Genomic DNA, 19,227 nt, shown 5'->3' with positions numbered 1-19,227 from the left:
TCGGGAGTGAGGGGCACCGGCAGAGCTGGGTGGGGGGAGCCCCGGGCTGGGCTAGCGGGGGCTGCCGGTCGGGAGTGAGGGGCACCGGCAGAGCTGGGGCGGGCAGGGCTGGGCTGGCAGGGGCTGTGTGTCGGGAGTGAGGGGCACCAGCAGAGCTGGGGGGGGGCAGGGCTGGGCTAGCGGGGGCTGCGGGTCGGGAGTGAGGGGCACCGGCAGAGCTGGGGGGGCAGGGCAGGGCTGGGCTGGCAGGGACTGTGTGTCGGGAGTGAGGGGCACCGGCAGAGCTGGGGGGAGCCCAAGGCTGGGCTGGCAGGGGCTGCGGGTCGGGAGTGAGGGGCACCGGCAGAGCTGGGGGGCGCAGGTCTGGGCTAGCGGGGGCTGCCGGTCGGGAGTGAGGGGCACCGGCAGAGCTGGGGGGGGGGAGCCCGGGGCTGGGCTGGCAGGGGCTGCCGGTCGGGAGTGAGGGGCACCAGCAGAGCTGGGGGGGGGGCAGGGCTGGGCTAGCGGGGGCTGCGGGCCGGGAGTGAGGGGCACCAGCAGAGCTGGCGGGGCAGGGGCAGACCCCAGGGCTGGGATATGCTTGAGCTGAGCTGGGTTTCTTTGGAATTCCTTCTAAACAAAGTGAGGCGAGGGGCAGGTTTTCACCATAATTTACTGAAGCTGTTTTGTCTAAACGCAGCCAACTCTTAGTCGGGTGGGTCCCACGGCGGGGGAGGGTCAGTCCTACCCTCTTCCTCCTCACACACCGGATGCTTTTCTCCTTTACTTCCTCTTGCCCTTGGGCTGGGAGCCCCTGAAGCAGAACAATACTGATAGGGTCCAGTTCCTTTCCCCACCCTGCTCTACCGTGGGAAAGCAGGAGCCCTTAAATCACAGCGGGTCCGGACTCAGGACTGGGATGCGGCATCAGCAGGTCTCTGTGTTTGTGTGGAGCCCGGGACTGGCTGTGGGTGGAGATTGAGGGGCCTCTCAGAGCTGTGTTGACCTGTGGGGAGCCCAAGCCTGAAGTAGCAGAGGGGCTGCGGGACTGAGGGACACTGGCAGAGCTGAGTGGGGACTCAGGGCTAGGATAGCAGGTGGCTGCAGGTCAGGAGTGAGGGGCACCCGCTGAGCTGACGGGGGACCCAGGCAGGGATAGCAGGAACTGCGTATCAGGACTGAGGGGCACTGGCAGAGCTGTGGGGGGCCCACTGTGGTGCAAACATGCTCCAAAAACTTCTTGACATTAATTCATGGTGTGACCAGTGTCCCTGGGTCACAGTCATGGTTTGCTGACACCACATAAATCCTAATCCTGCAGCTTGTCCCTTTATCTGTGTCATCAGAAAGGTCCTCCCTTGAACGGGCCGGCAAATGAGGTGGCTAGCTCTGGCTCCGTGCCAGAGAGGGTGAATTTTTCTCCCGGGATCTGCAGGAAGGAAGCGGCAGAAAGGCCTCCGTGCATTCCAGCTGGGCAACAAGCGCCACTCGCCGGCACTGCCCTCCAGTGACCAAACCACAGGGTACCTCGCTCTCGGCCCGCTGTTGTTCCCTCTCTGCCCTGGTTGTCTGCAAACCTCTCTGAGGCGGAAGCCCAGGTTCCAAGGGAAGCAAGAAATCCAGATGTGCGGGGCCCGCACCTCATGCCTGTGGCCCCGCAGGCTTCCAGCTGCAGAGGAGCCCCGCACTGGACCTGCTCCGTGCTGCTGGAGATTAGAGAGCAGGGGCCCTCGAGGCCTTTTCTCGCGTTCGCGCAGACTCGCCTAAGTGCCCTGCCGCTCTCGGACTTGCCCCGCCGACGGAGGCCACCGTTAAGCTCCTCCCACATCCACGTGTGCATCGACGAGGGTCACTTCCGTGCCTGTCGCCCGGGAGGGTCCCAAAGCCCGGGGCGGCCGGGGCCGCGGGGCAGCCCGCGTGTCGGCGGGGCGCGGCGGAGGAGCCCGGCTCCGCTCGAGGCCCTGCCGGGGTTCGGAGGGTGACCGGAATGAACGACATTGGGGCCCGTCCGTCTTCGCGGGGCCCAAGCCCACCGGCCCGGCGCTGGGACCTCATCGTCCCAGGCCCTCGAAGGACAGCACCTCGCGCCTCCTCCCGTCACCGTGGCACCCATGATGATGTCATGCGGGACCGCGGAACAGGGCCGATCCCGGGGCACCTCAGCAGCATGGGGCCTGTGGGGAAGGATCTCACGGCTCATCCCATGGGCCTGGGTCCCCAAGGACCTTCCCAAGATGGCGTCCTTTCCCGCTTCCTCAGCGCCTGGAGCAAAGATTGACCCTCTTAACATGGCCGCTACTTCCGACTACAGTATTTCTTCCGGTTGAAGGCAAAGACCTTTTCAACATGGCGGCGCTTCCGGTAGTCGGAGCACTGTTGGCCTGAACGACCTTCTCAAAATGGCGACAGTACCCAACTCTTCTTGCGCATTGGGTGGCAGCTTCGACCTTGCCAACATGGCAGCAGGGCCGTGCCAAGTGCTCACTTCCGCCCGTGCGGGGAACCCCGGAGCGGATATAGCGGCCCCGGTTTCCGCTCTAGCTCCTTTTCGGCCCCGGCTGCCTCCACGCGAACATGCCTGTGAGTGCGGCCGAGCGGCCCGTGGGGGGCCGGGCCCGGGAGCCGCCCCCTCGCCCGGGGCGGCCCCGCTCCGCTGGCCGGGCTCTGCCGGCGGGGTCCGGGGGCGGCGATGGGGGCCCGGGCCGGGTAGCGGGAGCCGGGCCCGGAGCGGGGAGATGGCGGCGGGGGGGAGGGACCAAGATGGCGGGGGGGGGCAGGCCGGGAGGGGGGCCGGGGTGGGGGGGCTCCCCCCGCCGTCCCCCGGGCCGGCCTAACGCGCTGTGCTTGGCTTGCAGCTGGCGAAAGACCTGCTGCATCCCTCCCCCGAGGAGGAGAAGCGGAAACACAAGAAGAAGCGTCTGGTCCAGAGTCCGAACTCCTATTTCATGGACGTGAAGTGTCCAGGTGAGGCCCCGGCCTGGCCCCCCAGGCGGGCCTTGGAGCCCGTGCGGGGCAGCTCCCGCTCAGGGCACTTGGGGAAGGGCTCCCCCAGGCTGCATCCCACCTGCTGGCAGCCGGCCGTGGGCGTCCCGCTTCGCTCCCAGGCAGGAGCCCGAAGGTAGCTTGGTAGCCCACGAAAGCTTGTGTCCAAATAAACGCGTTGGTCTCTAAGGCGCCACAAGGACGCCTCGTTTTTGCTGGTAGAGACTAACGCGGCTGGCTACCCCTCTGAAACTCGGTAGCCCATGTACTCAACATTTCCTGACCCTGGGCCTGTAAGAGTCGGTGGTGGCAGAAGTTGTCCTATTCCAGAAATCAAACGGAAAGCTTGCACCTGTGCAGCATTGTAAGGCATGTTTTCTCCTCCAGCTGTGCAGGGGGTACACCGGGGTTCTCGGTAGGCGGACTGCAGGCCAAATCTGGACCACCAGGTGCTTTTAAAGGAATCCTGGAATCTTACCTTTTGCTAAATTTTCTCTGAAGTCTGGACCTTGATTATACTTTGACAAACAATAATAGACTATCACTGGGCTAGACCCCATGTGGGAGGAGTCCCTTAATGTGTGTTGACTAGTACCCTGCCCAGGGGATGCCCTGGGATTATCTTGTCTCAATTTAGTTGTCTGATGTTAGCTGAATTCATTATTGTAGCTAGCGGACAACTGATCATTCCCCACTGGGACCAGGTTCTTCAGTCTACTGTACCTACCTTTAAAATGCAAACTTAAAACGCTTGCTTTTGAGACCCCTTTAAAGCCCCACTATGGCCAGAGCAATGCAAACTGTTTGAACATTTTTCACTGTCGCCCTTAGTCCCCTTCTTTCTCCAGCAGATTAAAGTTTCATTTGCCCGCTGAAAATGTCAAAATAGTCTCAATAACATGCCAGCTTTGTCTTTTGCTCCAACAGTGGAAATAACACCGCCCCACTTCTCTTGTAGAGAAATAGGCTCACCTCAAACTTTTGCTTTGTTTCAGGTTGCTATAAAATCACCACTGTATTCAGCCATGCTCAGACTGTAGTTCTGTGTGTTGGCTGCTCAACTGTGCTGTGCCAGCCCACCGGAGGAAAGGCAAGGCTTACAGAAGGTAAGCAGCAATTTGTACTTTAAAACACCCAGGCAGCTAATGTATTTTTCCATGTCATCATAACCCCCTTACCTGTTTTGTCTTGCTCTTGTCTGTCTTGAACGAGAGATTCTTCAGGACAGGGAATGTATATCAATGCACTATACACAGTGTTATAATACCTCTGATCCAGAATTTTATCTTGAGTGGCACTTCAGAAGAGTCTCAATCTGTCTAGTATGTGCCTGAAGTGCTTGCAGGGAGTGGGTTTGCTAAGTATAATGAAATGCCTCTTAAGTGACCAGAAAAAATTAGTCTCCTAGAACAGCTGGCAGGACAGAACTACTAGAAACCTTGGGGATTCTTGAATGCTTAGGCTGGATGGCTATTTACTGGTCTTCCTAAGAGGGTCGTTGGGGATATACTTTGGCCTTCTTGGCTTTGAGCCATGCCTGGACTATTTGAGCTAGTTCTGTGTTCTGTTGGCTCCACTACAGTTTCCATTCTATAATGATGGATCTGACTTAGTGGATTTTGGAGCTGTTGATACCTGAGGGTTTCACTCTCCCAGTAGCCCTCAGTCCTTGTTGAGCTATGAGAATACGGTCTGCCTCCCTCAACGCCTAGAGGCCTTGTGGTGCTGTTACCCTCCTGTGGACTGAGTTAACGACTCACCCATCCCCCCACAGGCTGGTAATGTGCTTGGGATTACCTACTGTTCTTTCCTGATCTAGGATGCTCCTTCAGACGAAAGCAGCACTAAACTGAAGTGTCTGAGATGGGTGGGACTACCTGCACAGTTGGCTGCACAGACAAATACAGATGGTTCAAGAGCGTGGGATTCAGCCACAGAGCAACATTAAGTGTCCTGATGTGAACAGAAGGCTTTAAACAGGTCTCTGGAACGTGAGGGGAGAACATGACTTTCATACTGTCCCTGTAGCCTCACCTATCTGACTGTCAATAAATTTTGGATAAAATACAGCTTAGTCTGTTGCTTTAACTTGATACTCACTGTCAACTCACATAGTGCTCTTTTTGGGTGATATAAGCAAAACTGTTCAACCGGAGTGAAAACCAACACTTTCTGGGCAGAGTTTGACTCTGCCCTGCCTGTAATTGCAACAGATACTATGATGACCCTCAGCAGGGAAAGAATATGCATATGCAGTGAGCCCCTGTTCACCTTAGAGTGAAACCGGAGTTCTTCTCTAGTTCCGCCCTCTCCTGAGAAGTCAGTGTAATCTGACTATTCTTAAAGTGGAAGTTTCAACCACTGTGAATCCTAACTTTGCTCTGCTGGCAGCACAAGCTTTTACAAGTGACTCCAAAATATTCCTCAAACCAAAGTAAAGTACCTTGTTAACCTTCCAGTGCTCTGATCTGATACCCTACCGCTATAGGCAGGCACAAGAAGCCTGCTGTATCATACATTACTGGCCTGAAAAAGGTCTAAAAGTCAAACGGACTGGTGGCTTCTGGACTTTATTCTGGCCCAAATCATGAAGGAGTTTTCTTGTTGCAGGATCTACCACCCTGATCTCTTAAAGTAGAAGGGCACGAACCCTATTGTGCCTTTGGCAACATGATAGTGGGGCCCCTGTCCAGTACCCATCACTGTAGCCTGAAGATTCTGGAGTCAGACTGTTGTCCCAGAGAACCAGGAAGGTGCTGTGACTTCCAGTTAGAGGAGTTAGAACTACACCTAACATCATGCTTCACTAGACATTTATTATTGTACAAACAGGTACTTCCTTCAAACATGCCTTCTCCGTACGCTCCAAAGCCATAGCTGCGTCCTGTTTCTTTCATTGTGTTGCTGAGTACCAACAGGAGGATATGAATACCCTAAGTGTAGGGAAAAAGGTTAGTCAGATTAATACTGGACTGCCTGGATATCCTTAGGACACAGGAACAAAAAGGACAGGGTTTTACTTAAGACAGCTGCTGCCATCTAACCTTGCAATTTATAGAAAATAGTTCCTAAAACTTCAAGCCCTTTCCTGTACCTGAGACAAGGTAGGGGAGGGAATATCTTTTATTAGATCAACTTCTGTTCTTGTCACCAACAAAAGATATTATCTCACCCATCTTGTCTCTTAATATTCTGGGATCAACACAGCTACAAGCAAAAAGTACCTGGGGTTCAGGGGACTTCAAATTCACTTTTCGAGGCTGGCTATTCTGCCTCCAGAGAAATGAGTCTGTTTTACAGCAATGATAGACTGGGAAAGGGAGCAACCAGGATGAGAGAATAAGTCCTATCTTAAGTAAGTGATGTTTGCTACTGACCTTTGTATACAGCTGTTCAAACAAATTATATACAATGTTACAAGTTTCAGAAAATTCCAGCTTACCTGTCTGAGGTGTAGCTGAGGTAGGAACATACACAATAGGTACAGTCTGCACTCTGGTCAGAAAGGCATTGTATGCTGCAAAAATAACAAATTATGTAACACTGGTGGAACAGGTGTGAAGGTATAGTTCAGGGGTCCCCAACGCAGTGCCCGCAGGTGTAATGGCACCCGCCGGGGCAGTTGTGTGCGCCTGCAGGACACCATGCTACCAAAATGCTGCCACCGAGCGTGGCCACCTGAGAACCACTTGCCCAAATGCTGCTGAGAAGCGTTGCCGTTTCTCGGTGGCAAGGCTTCTTTCCGCTGCCACTTCTCGGCGGCATTTTGACAGCAGGGTGTTTGGCGCCCGCCACAGTGTGTTGGGAATAGGAATTTGCTATTCCCACAGAAAGGTTGGGGACCACTGGTATAGTCTCATTATGCTAAAAGTTTGTGTACAGTTACAGCAGTTTAAGGTGTGATTTAAACCAACACAAAGCTGCGTGGCCATTTAGGAGTCTTGGGGCCACTACTCCTGAATGATAGTACTAGGCGGCTAAGATGCTCTAATTTAGAGGTTGATGTCACACGTACTGATTTGCTTTAACTCTCCTGAGTGCTCTACAGAGAGATGGGCTGTTTAGCTTCAGTCAATTAGTATAGGTTTAAGACCAAGTGCAATAAGCCATGCATACATAAGCATGAGTTTTTCCACAAGTTTAACTGGACCCATGCAACTTTGTCTAAAGGCCAAACTGGCAAATAAGATATTCCAACTGAACACAATTTCACAGCTTGTATGGGTCAAAACCTGACCCTGTAGTGCTCCCTGCCGTGTATGCAGGGGTGTGAAGGAGGAAGAGAATATGCATTTTGGCACTGCTGGAAAAATCTGATCCATCAGAATTGTGGGGCACCAAGTACCAAAATCATCAGGCAAAATGGGCAGAAATGTTGCAGTATTTAGATACCATTGAAAGTGTAAATAAACTTCATATATTAAAGGTTAAATCAGTAGTGCTCAAAAGGTACCCCTGTTGGAGCCAATCTTATCTAGCCCCAGAAGAGGGACAGCATAAGTAGCTACAGGGCAAGTTTCCACCACACTGCCCTTTGCCAGTATACCTCAGCCCGGCTCCAGAGTGACCATGTCTAGAGAGGTTTCAGAGTAACAGCCGTCTGTATTCGCAAAAAGAAAAGGAGTACTTGTGGCACCTTTGAGACTAACCAATTTATTTGAGCATAAGCTTTCGTGAGCTACAGCTCACTTCATCGGATGCATACTGTGGAAAGTGTAGAAGATCTTTTTATATACACACAAAGCATGAAAAAATACCTCCTCTCACCCCACTCCCCAGCAGGAGAGTGGGTTTGTGTGGGAAACCTGGATTTGTGCTGGAAATGGCCCAACTTGATTATCATACACATTGTAAGGAGAGTGATCACTTTAGATAAGCTATTACCAGCAGGAGAGCGGGGTGGGAGGAGGTATTTTTTCATGCTTTGTGTGTATATAAAAAAGATCTTCTACACTTTCCACAGTATGCATCCGATGAAGTGAGCTGTAGCTCACGAAAGCTTAGGCTCAAATAAATTGGTTAGTCTCTAAGGTGCCACAAGTACTCCTTTTCTTCATGTCTAGAGAAGAGAAAGGAATTGGGCTTTTCCACAGGGGGAAGCACATTCTTTAGGTTGCTTAGTCTCTAAGGTGCCACAAGTACTCCTATTCTTTAGGAAGTGGACTTGTTTCATGCAGGCCACTGAGGCTGCTGCTGACTTCTGGTTTATTTCAGGCTCCGAGTAGAAGAATCAAGCTCTAGCAGTGACAGGCTCCCTGTATATACCAGTGCAAAGAACCAGCAGTGCTTTTTTTACCCTTAAAGTTTACCCAAAATGATTTTTAAGACCCAGAAAGACAGGTTAATAAGAAGAGTAGGGCCCTAGCCCTAACATGTCCAGCAGCCTAAACCTCAGGAACGACAGGTTCTGACTGCAGTAGCAGGGATTCAGCCTGTTATCCTTCAGAGGCAGATTCACTAAGTTACATGACATTTACTATGGGTGGCTGGGTTTTTCCCTCCTGAGATTGTATAAACTGAGGGCCTATCTGCTTTATATGGTCATTAAGGATGGTAGGTTACTTTATCTATCTTTCTTCCTTACTGGCCAAAATGCCATTTCCTCATTGGTGGATACTCGTTGGTGTCTACATGAAAGGTGGCTGCATCCCTGTACAGCAGTATGTACACAGGTTCTTGAAAGGCATTACAGAACTAGGACGGACACCAGGATGATCTTCTGGGGGTTAAACCTTTGTGTGCTAGACGTATTTTATTTTAGGACATGGTCTGAAATGTGGTTGTTTGTGTTGTGTAGAGTTTTTTTTTTTTTCCAAGGTGCTTGTAATTTTCAACCACACTCAAAACAGTATTGTACCCTTAAAAATATACACAAAGTATAACAGACAAATGATTGTATTCAGTGATAATGAACACACAGGTAAAGCTCTCTGTTTACCCCTCATTTAATAATTAGCTGCAAACCTCTCTTGTGTTTTCACTTACTGAGAAAGATTACAGCTGTTGATGCTAGAACAGCAAAGAGGGTGAAGAGAAGGATCTGGTAAGAGCCAATAAGCTGTTGGACAATTCCTGCTTCATTGCACTGACCTAACATTTTCCAGAAAAATGAGGTAATATTTAGTCTTGGGTGTAGGCAGACTCCTGGTTTCTGTAATAAATGATACTGTAGAGACATACATCTAACCACTCTGCAGCTTTGTTGCAAGAACTAATTGAAAAGAAGTATTAAATAAGATGTTTCAAAATCATTTATCCTTTTAATAGGAATTTGGTGTTGGAGCCTTAAGGAATGAAGTTCTCTCCCTAGACCAGGTGCAGCGCAAACAGCTGCAGTGAAAGTTTCCTGGCTCCAGCCCCTCTCAAAGTGCCTCACTAGGACTTGGAGGGACCACCTTATGGATTACAGGCAATTCAGTCTCCCTATTCTATCAGAGACTCCCCTCTGTTCACTAGGAAAAAGACCCAGACCACCACCTCATGTAGACAAATAAAATCAGATGGAAACTGCTTTGCATCATTATTAACCCGCAACTCCATACAACTCCTCTTCCCACCCCCACCAAGTTCAGCTGTCCACACCTAGGGAGTAAGTCTCTTCCTTGTGATCCCACTGAGTCTTCAGTGTGAAATGAACAAAACAGGGACCCCTTGTTACTGAGTTAGCATTCAAAAGGACCAATGCTGTGTGCTGCGGGACACTGAACTGCCATTAAGGTCAATGAGAATTAAGATACCGCATAGGTTCAGGCCTAGACACAGTAAGGTAGACTCGTTTCACTTTCTTGCAACAGGAAAGCAAACTGGAATGTGAAGAATGAGGATCCAGTAACTAGCAAACCACTTTGATGGCACTATTGCATCTTCTCATACAAATAAGACCAGCTGATACTTACTAAACAGATGCTGCCCTGCCAGAACTCTCACAGCTATGGAAACTCTTTGGCCTGTGAGAATACAGGAGACATTGATAAAGACGGGGGCTGCCATCTGGTGGAGAGATGTGAGATTGACCACACTAACTGGGTAGAAGACAAGTCCAGGCATGTTGGGCGAATGTTCAGGCTGCCTCACTATTATCACAGGAGAGTTGGGGTGGACCTTTGAAAACAGACAAAAAGCAGTTATTTCAAAGGAAAACAAAAACAGTATATGCCAGTTCTGTATAATATTACTAGGGCTCTACCAAATTCAGGGTCCATTTTGGTCAATTTCATGGTCATAGGATTTTTTAAATCATCAGTTTCATGATTTCAGCTATTTAAATCTGAAATTTCATGGTGTTGTCATTGTAGGGGTTCTGACCCAAAAAGGACTTGTGGGGGGTCGTGGTCCTGCTACCCTTACTTCTGCGCTCCTGCTGACAGTGGCTGCCTTCAGAGCTGGGCAGCTGGAGGGCGGTGGCTGCTGGCCGGGACCCCAGCTCTGAAGGCAGAGCCCCCACCAGCAGCGGCGCAGATGTAAGGGTGGCAATACCGCAAGCCCTTTAAAATAACCTTGCAACCCTCTTGCAACTCCCTTTTGGGTCAGGACCCCCAATTTGAGGAATGGTCTCCCCTGTGAAATCTGTATAGTAAAGGGTAAAAGCACACAAAAGACCAGATTTCACGATCTGTGATGTGTTTTTCATGGCCATGAATTTGGTAGGGCCCTAAATATTACACACCCAGACATAGAATAGCGAGGTTATTTATGACAATGCAGTAGTGATAACAAGTATTCCTGTAATTACCATCATTCGCAGTGGGTAGCAGAATACTGGATGTGCTGATACTTCCAGAAATGGCCTGGGCCTGCTGGTATAACCTTGCCCACACAGTGCGCATGAGGTTACGTGGCATAGGAGGTGCCATTTTGAAGACTCCACCACCCTGCCCTGGCGGGTGTGATGTCGCATGTTGTGTGTGTGTGTGTGAAGTCACTTCAGTGGGGGAGGAGTGGCGAGCTCTTCATTATAACATCCCCCATCCGGTTTTCTTTCAGTATCAGACAGGCGAAAAACCACCCCAAAAGAGGACTGTCAGGTTTCCAACTGGACAAATGGCCTGCCTAGCATTGGGGTTACTGTAACTTAGGTTCTCCCTTGTCTACCTGCCCACCACTCCCCCCCTCCTGATATAGAAGAGGGGGAGTGCTCAATTACTGTAAAAAAACCCACTACTGTTTCCAAACACAGAAGCAACTCAATCATTTCTTGAAGAATCTCCCACAAGGGACCAAGGGACTGCTCACACCGCACCTCGTGTACCGGGATCAGAGTCTCCCTACAGATACATGCTAAACAGAAGAAGGATTGCTATGTGTATTCCCCAGGAATGGAGGGGCAGGGGGAGCTTTCTATGTACCTCCAGCTTTTCTAACACTTTCTCAGCTCCCAGCACTCTGATCTTGCCATTTAGTTGTTTGCTGCTAAAAATCAATTCAGACTGGTTGAGGTAAAATGCAGGGAGGAAGGGAACTAGGATTCTTTGCATTCCATCCTTGCTTTGTTCACTGAAGAGACAGACCATCACATATACGGAGGCCTCAGCAAAACTCAAAGCCAGCAGGACTTCATCAGACTGGGGTTTAGCAGTGATTATGCAGGCATAGAGACCTAAATTCAAGATGGGGAAAACCAAAGAATAAACGTTCAGAAGCCTTGTGTTTGACTGTTTTTAATACATAAGCCATCTATCACTGGAAAACTACGAAGAGTGAGGGGAAAGGAGAATTCACTACGCATATTCTTACCCCATGCTAACAAGTCAGCAGAAACAATGTTTGTGAAACACCACCATGTTCTCAATCCGGTGGAGAAATGGGAATTTTGTGGGAAGAAAAAAAACAATCAAAAATGAAAAATCCCCGCAAATCCCTGACCCTTTCCCTGGAAAGGGGTCAGCGTGCCTACCTTTTTCAATACTGAAGTGTGACCGGACATGAAAGACTTTACTTGCTGGAGTATCCAGCGCTATGCTGCTGAACTCAACTTGGCATAGCAGGCGAGACTCTGGGCGAAGCAGGTTAGTGACTGCATAAACCTGACTGGGGCTGCATGGGCCTAGAAGAAAGAGAATTGGAAGAATGAAGAATGCATGAGCTAGTATCATCACAATGGATCTTTCTATCTGAAGCTTTCTCTGGTGGATAGAGCAGTTGAGAGGCCAGTCTATAATTTCCATCCAACCTACATCTCCCAGACAGAAGATTCTTTCCCAGTAGGTCACTGACACCTACAATCATTTCAATAGCAAAGTACAAAGCTTTGTTTGAAACAGACAACATGTTTTTTTACTTAAAACCTAAGGCTTGGAAACTGAAATGTTTATAGACAGCATAAGAATAGGCCTTGTCCTTTTTTAATCCATTATGGTGCCAATTCCATTCACTGACATCTGAGCTGCACTTGGAGGGAAAGTAAGCCAGACAAAGCATACATTAAAAGAATTTCCTATTTTACATAAGAAAATATCCCTAATTTTGATATTCTTGGAAGGACAGATGGGATGTACTGGTAATCTGTAGTCTAGCAGTTACAAAGGTTGAGCTGTAGTTTCACCTCATTTTAGGGTTATAAAGCCTGCATGACTTTGAATAAAGTGCTAGAGGACCAGTTTATAAACTGCTTTTATACCTGCAATTCAGTGTCTCTCAAATATGAGGGCTCCTACAGAATAAATACATTTGCTCTCCCATGGAACAAACACTAGAACCACCCCATTAACTGCAGTAGTTCGGTTTAGGCCAAGCTGGAGGAATTTAGAAGAAGCCAGCAGTAATAGGTCTTACCTCTGAGGCTTGTTCCTGCACTGCCTGTGGCAACGAAAACCCAGACTTCAGAAGAGTTAGGAGTATTGGTTAGGTAGCTTTTGGGACCAAGGTGGAGGCTTAATCTTGATGAACCATTGACAACTACCTAAAACATAAAACGGGGTATAAATTTGTGTTCGAAAGACTGGTGTGTTCATATGGACAGTGGGGAGTTTTATTGCTGTAACTATTTCTCTGCTACTGAACATTCTTCCATTCTCCAGAACCAAGCAATTTTATTACCTCTGGGACCAGACTGTCATTTACACTAAGTCCCCTTTACACTGTCAGAGTGGTGTAAAGACACAAGCTCTTAGTGTCTTCTTTTTAAAGACCCTATTAACTTACTTACAGGACTGTTTTTCCTACATAGGAACTGAATCCAGGTTTGCAAATTATCCCATGTCAAGTTACAGTAAAAACTCTGCTTTTGCAGCACCATAACACAGACTTCAGCCACGATGCTAATAGTGCTGCTTTCAGTTTCTAAGTATAGGCCGTGCAGTCTTATAAACAAAAGGATTCCAAGATAAATACAGACTAACTGCCATGGGTGCAGCGTACAAGTAATTTATGGGAAGAATTTCCTTGGCACAAGCAGTAGCAAGCTGGTCTCGTACAGGAGAGTGTAGCAATAAATACCTCTCTGTATGTTTTCACTGTCCCTGGGATGTCATGAAAGATTGTAGCTGTCCCAGCTTTCTTCACAAACGTTGCTCCGCTCAAAGGGTCTGTCTCAAGAATGCCAGTGGGGGAGACTTGCCACAGCCCAGGTTCACCTATAAAGGCCAAGTCATAAACCAGATTCCTCTGGTCAGTCTCCACTTCATGAAAGGAATCACTGAATGTGCTGGGAATAAGTTTCAGGTGTCACTTCCCCTATAGCACGTTCACAGAGTTCATACAGCGTAGGCCACACTCACAGATCTTGTATTTTTAGAGCTCAAAGTGAACCTTTCAGACAGTCACACTACACAAATGCCCCCCACCCAGTGGAATACACGGAGCTAACTGCCTGCCTGATTGCAAAGGCAGTCTATAAATCATATTTACTTGAACAAAATAGAACCATAAGGCTGCAGGTTAATATTTAGGGTCACTGAGTCAAAAGCATGCTCAGAAGAGGTTTTCTAGGATGAAGGAAAGGCTTTGGCATTCCTGGCCATGCTCTCCGGTTACCTTTTCTTCCCAAGACCCTGTCAAAGCTTAATGATGAGGAGCCAGTAATAAGACTGGAGCTGCAGGAGCACTGACTCTTGTGTACTGAGTGTTCTAATGCAGCTGCAGAACCCTTGGTATAAAGAACACCAGTCAGTAGCCCCTGTGCAGCCTGCCCTCTTGGATGGTTGTGAAGTGCCACACTGGTGAGTGAGGAAAAAAAGAGGAAAACAGCAGCCCTGGAATGAAAGGATGCAAAATACTCTTTTGGAGTTAAGGCCAGGGACAGCAAGGTTGAGCCCACACTTGAATCCTAGAGCAGGGGTTCTCAATCTTTTTCCTTCTGAGCCCCCCCCCCCTCCCCAATACTATAAAAACTCTACAGTTCACCTGTGGCGTAACAACTAGTTTTCTGCATATAAAAGCCAGGGCCGGCATTAAGGGGTAACAAGCAAGGCAACTGCCCAGGGCCCCATGCCACAGGGGCCCCCACGGAGCTAAACTGCTCAGGCTTTGGCTTCAGCCCTGGGTGGTGGGGCAGCTCAGGGCCCTGGGCTTCAGCCCCATGTGGTGGGGCTTCAGCTTTCTGCCGAGGGCCCCAGCGAGTCTAATGCTTGGCGGACCCCCTGAAACCTGCTCGCGGCCCCCCAGGGAGTCCCGGACCCCTGGTTGAGAACCACTGTCCTAGAGCAGTGGAGAAGGGAGGAGGCTTTCTATTGACAGCAGAGATGGGCCTGATACGCCTTTGACTTGTATTGGTGTAAATTCATAACAGAGCCAGTGTAGGTGTAAGGAGAATTAGGGCCCCTGTCATTAGATGGTGAGAAGCAGAAACTCTCCTTTGAGGACCCACTAAAGCTGACACTTTCTGGTTCTGGGCTAGGCAGGAATTGCCACTGGCAGCGCTTCACGGCACTAAGCTAGGCTCTAGTAGGAACAGGATTGCCAACAGAGCTCCCTTTGTGCTCCATCCCAGGAACGAACCTAGCGCAGAAGTCATGCCAATCCCGCTTTCCCCACGTGCAGTGGGGCCAAAGCCAGAGCCGTGCAACATGCTTCATCTCCTCCTACTGGATGCCAAAATAAGCTAAACAGGCTCTTCCTGGTCTGGCAAGCTAACGCTGAGAGTACTTTAACATGTCCAGTATTAACTCCTTGGTGCCAATAAGCATTCAAACTCCCATCGCTGAGCAGTTATGCATTTTACACTGGCCCTTATCCTGTCTGTCACAGAGTTAATGGAGAAATTAGAAGCCATACAAACTTGAAATCGGACGACTTTATGAAAGTGGAATGTGTCTGGATTAGAATTTGGCCAGGAAACTGGAGTAAACACCCCTCCCACAGCCACAGTTTTATGTTGCCTTCAAGTCAATACATTCAGCTGCGCAGAGAACCCTACCTCCATGCTGGGACACCAGTTCAGTTCTGCCTCTGGGGAAGATGGCCCCCTATTAAATCCCCAGCACCGCTCCACTGTCCCTTAGCGGTCTCTCATTCAAGTATGGGCTGCCTAGCTCTGCTTAGCTTGTGAGATCTAACGTGGTGACTGGAACAGGTCATGTTAACACCACAATAGATAGAGACTACACCAGGAGCAGAAAAACAACATACAAACCTTCTTGGTTTACAAGGGGTGTGCTGAAACAGATCACATCTCCTACTGCAATGGGCTCTGAGAGGTCTGGCTCAATGACATGCTCCACCGGCACGTGGATATAATCAGCCATGCCTGGGTGCTTCTCATCCCAGATTCCCAACAGTGTCACTCCTCTGTTCACAGCCTGAGCAATGTATGTGTAATTCTTATTCCCAGGTCTGATTAGCAGCAGGTCATCTCTGAAAGCAAACAAGCCCCAGTCAAAAGAAAACGAGCAGAGCTTCGGATGCCCAGAAGAGATAAGCAGCATATTTCAAGTATAAAAACCCCACAGCTAACATAGCCCAGTGAGTTATGTAAACCAGCTTTTCACTTCCGAAGAGCTCCCTTCAAATCTGCTTTAGCCCTGAAATACAAAACCTTTCACCTCTCCCACCACGTGTAATGCTAAAATTTTACCTGTGAGTTTTAGTCACCCTAGTCAACTATGTGCCAACCTCCTCAGGATTGTACCTGTTCAAAGCCAGGTAAAGCTGGGTGTTCTGGGCATGGAATTTTTCCCCAATATTGTCATAGAACTGGACTGTGAGAGTAAGAGCCATCCCCAGAGGAAATGCCATCAGAGATGTGCTGCTAATGGTGTAGAGTTTGGGACTGGTGCTTATCCTCAGGTATGACACTGGAGCCACCTGTAAGAGACAATGCTTCCTTTGGTTCACTTTAAAAAAACATGAAATTTATGTCTTTCCCACCGAAGCAGATCCACGTATTATGTACAAGTGTACAATGGTTCATAACTAATTCAAAAGAAAGAGCGCCACCTACTGAACCATCTCTCTTTCTTCCTGCAGGACCTAGGTTTTGCTTGGTCTCCCATCACTCAAAGCATTTAAGATTGCTCTTAAATTATCAATAGCACATGAATAAATGAAAAAGCATACAATATATTTATTGCGAGAAGGTCAGCACTGTTTCTTAGCCCTTATTTTAAGCCCTAAAAAATGAAGTAACAGATAAAGATACTTTGCACTTCTGTGGGGCCTTTCACACAATAGGGTGATTTACAAATATTAAATCTCACAACATATCATCCTCCCCCATTTTACAGATGGGTAAATTAAGGCTCAAAGAAGTGATGTGACTGGCCTCCAAGGTCACACTTGGAGTCAGTGGCAGAGCTGCGGCGGAACCCTGGAGATCGGGGTCCTTACTCGCCCCTCCGAGACACTGATCCTGATCCAATGAATAGTACGTGATCTCTCAGCATCAGCAGGTTTTCGTGATTTGAAAAAATCAGACACTGGTTCTATTTCTTTTACTTGCAACAGTTCTTACCCGGACCCCGGTTATGACTGTCTGGTTGACACCAAAGAGTTCTAGAGAAGTTACTTCTAGCACTGCAGTGCCTGTTACAGCCCCTGCTCTCAGGAGTCCCTGGCCGTGCTGCTCAATGACGGAAGAGTTGGGGAAACATTGCAGGATTTCAGAGCTCACAAGCGCCGCTCCCTCCCTAGGTCAAGGACAGAGTGAACAAACCCTCGGTTAGACTCTACCAGGCTGAACATTTCAGTCTAAATGGAGGGCAGTGAAGCTATGAGAAATCTCAGCAGGAAGAGCTTTTCTCAGACAAGCCATGTATCCAGCAATTTCAAAACTCCCCCAGGAGAGTGTGCCTCCAAGCTTTTCCAGTTCACAGCTTACCGTATTTTATTATTATTTAAATGAGGCATGAAAGTGCTGAGCCAGTGGTTTAGTGACAGCACCACCCACTCATTCACAAGAGATCAGAGTTTGGGCCCCAAACTCAATCTCATTCCCTCTGCTGACAGACTGAGAGCAGGAGGAAGGCACAATATTCTCCAGATGGTCAGACCCAGCTATGCTCAGGGTCACTCAGATATGTTGCACATTTGAGGGTGGTAGGGTACCAGAGGACACCCCTCAGAAAAGTGCATATTATATTCCTAACAGAAAAGAACACATCTGGGAGTGTGCATAATCTAAGAACCACAAAAACTACCACCCCAGATTTCATTTCTCGCACTGACAGTGGAGCTCAACCTGGTCTCAATACTCATCAGATAAAATGCATCCCTGCGCTGGGGGCTAGCACAGGGCCTATGCAACACTTAAATTTCACTTAAGCCCTTCTGTGCCAGGCTTGAGTTTCACTTAATATGCACAAAGTATGGCTTTAAAGACTAATGTTCAGGCAATTTCAGAGACTGAGCATGCCCAAAAGTGGTCTCCCATGCAACAGAATTCTGCAAGTCTGTGCAGCTCTTGGAAAGAAGATAAAAAGTTGACTGCAATGCAAAGAGGCAGACAGCTCCCTGCATTGAAAGGAAGAACACATGCTGTAAACCGGTGGTGCCCAACCTTATTACACAGGAGGGCCACATAAATCTTGTGTGGGCCAAACAGATTCTACATATTTTAATGAACCTGTACTGATTTATCTTTTAAGTTCAGCTTGTTTCGTACGTATTTAGACAGAAATAACCTATGTCCAGTATTGTCTATTTACACAATTGTGTAAACTAAATGATGTAAACATGATGACAAAACACTGATGAATCAGCTGTTAGTATATTGTGTTGAAGCAGGCTATGGGCTTTATGAAATGCTCTGGTAGGTCACATACAACCCACGGGCCATAGGTTGGGCACCCCTACTGTAAACTGTTTCTCTGTCCTATATTTCCTGGGTTCAGAATGGAATGTCTTTTCTTTGTTTACCTGTTTGTATACAGCTTGAGCTGTGAGTTTGTGGACATCAGAATCTGCTCTGTAGGGCACTCTGGAGAGAAAAGTAGAAGCTTATCGAACACCTGTAGGAACAGAACAAATCATTTTATAAAGAGAAATTCAGAAAAATACATCTGGATTAAATTAAATAGCAGGTACTTTTAGAACCAATGAAAGAAAATGCTTTTTCACACAGCATGTAATCATCCTGTGATTCCCACAGGGGATCAGAGATTTAGATGTTGTGACTACAACGCGGAGATTGGATAATTTTTCTATCAATAACTTTATACGTGACATAGTAGGGATTAACACATGCAAGCTGATTGCTGTCTGACAGAATCCATCACCATCCATATGTACGGTAGAGAATAACAGGACTGAAACATATGTTTTTTTTCCCTCCCTTTTTACTCCTAGAGCATCAGGTATTAGTCACTGCCAAAGTCAGAATACAAAAGTCAATTGACAAATAACATGATCCAGTATGACAAATCCTATGTTCTCATGTAGGCTGGTTAATAAGAAATCAGAAGAAAGCCTCTCAATATGGGGGTGGAAATGATAATGGCTGCCTGGAGAGCAATGCACAGAGCTCATCAGCAGAGAAAGGCACTTTTATTGTTGGGAACCTCTTCACACAAGGAATATACAAATACAAAACATAGTAAGAAGAAAAGGAGTCTCCAAGGTGCCACAGGTACTAACAAATGTATTAGAGCATAAGCTTTCTTGAGCTACAGCTCACTTCATCGGATTCATGCATTCCGATGAAGTGAGCTGTAGCTCACGAAAGCTTATGCTCTAATACATTTGTTAGTCCCTAAGGTGCCACAAGTACTCCTTTTCTTCTTACGGATACAGACTAACACGGCTGCTACTCTGAAACAAAACATAGTAAGAAAGTACAGAAAGAAACGACTAAGCATTCAACATCCATTTCCAGCGGCTGTTATGTGAGCTGTATGG

General features: G+C 48.3%; 3 protein-coding genes across 3 annotated transcripts in view; 2 read left to right on the top strand and 1 right to left on the bottom strand.

Annotated features, from left to right (window-relative positions):
• Window positions 1-19,227, top strand: part of UBAP2L (ubiquitin associated protein 2 like) — a 403,300-nt gene that overhangs the window by 235,968 nt on the left and 148,105 nt on the right. The window lies entirely within an intron of this gene.
• On the top strand, window positions 2,456-5,030 carry RPS27 (ribosomal protein S27). Its single transcript, XM_073323093.2, has 4 exons — window positions 2,456-2,559; window positions 2,835-2,943; window positions 3,957-4,067; window positions 4,781-5,030. Exons 1-4 carry the CDS (start codon window positions 2,554-2,556, stop codon window positions 4,807-4,809), a joined length of 255 nt encoding a protein of 84 aa, XP_073179194.1. The 5' UTR covers window positions 2,456-2,553; the 3' UTR covers window positions 4,810-5,030.
• Window positions 6,010-19,227, bottom strand: part of NUP210L (nucleoporin 210 like) — a 49,119-nt gene continuing 35,901 nt past the window's right edge. Inside the window, exons 29-39 of the mRNA XM_073323094.2 lie at window positions 18,250-18,341; window positions 16,847-17,021; window positions 16,025-16,200; window positions 15,530-15,750; window positions 13,396-13,532; window positions 12,733-12,859; window positions 11,855-12,004; window positions 11,307-11,557; window positions 9,858-10,062; window positions 8,947-9,051; window positions 6,010-6,478 (exon numbers count right to left, since the gene is read on the bottom strand). Coding sequence (XP_073179195.1) covers window positions 6,093-6,478; window positions 8,947-9,051; window positions 9,858-10,062; window positions 11,307-11,557; window positions 11,855-12,004; window positions 12,733-12,859; window positions 13,396-13,532; window positions 15,530-15,750; window positions 16,025-16,200; window positions 16,847-17,021; window positions 18,250-18,341 — 2,025 coding nt within the window. The 3' untranslated portion in view covers window positions 6,010-6,092. The remainder of the gene's footprint in view (window positions 6,479-8,946; window positions 9,052-9,857; window positions 10,063-11,306; window positions 11,558-11,854; window positions 12,005-12,732; window positions 12,860-13,395; window positions 13,533-15,529; window positions 15,751-16,024; window positions 16,201-16,846; window positions 17,022-18,249; window positions 18,342-19,227) is intronic.

The sequence above is a fragment of the Lepidochelys kempii genome, chromosome 24, assembly GCF_965140285.1.
Source record: "Lepidochelys kempii isolate rLepKem1 chromosome 24, rLepKem1.hap1, whole genome shotgun sequence".
NCBI lineage: Eukaryota > Metazoa > Chordata > Testudines > Cheloniidae > Lepidochelys > Lepidochelys kempii.
The sequence above is the reverse complement of the archived record's forward strand: the minus strand, read 5'-3'. Positions and strand labels throughout refer to the sequence as shown.

Coding starts and splice junctions, on each gene's coding strand:
- RPS27 (XM_073323093.2), top strand. Junction 2,944..3,956: donor CATGGACGTGAAGTGTCCAG/GTGAGGCCCCGG, acceptor GCTTTGTTTCAG/GTTGCTATAAAATCACCACT. Junction 4,068..4,780: donor AAAGGCAAGGCTTACAGAAG/GTAAGCAGCAAT, acceptor TTCCTGATCTAG/GATGCTCCTTCAGACGAAAG.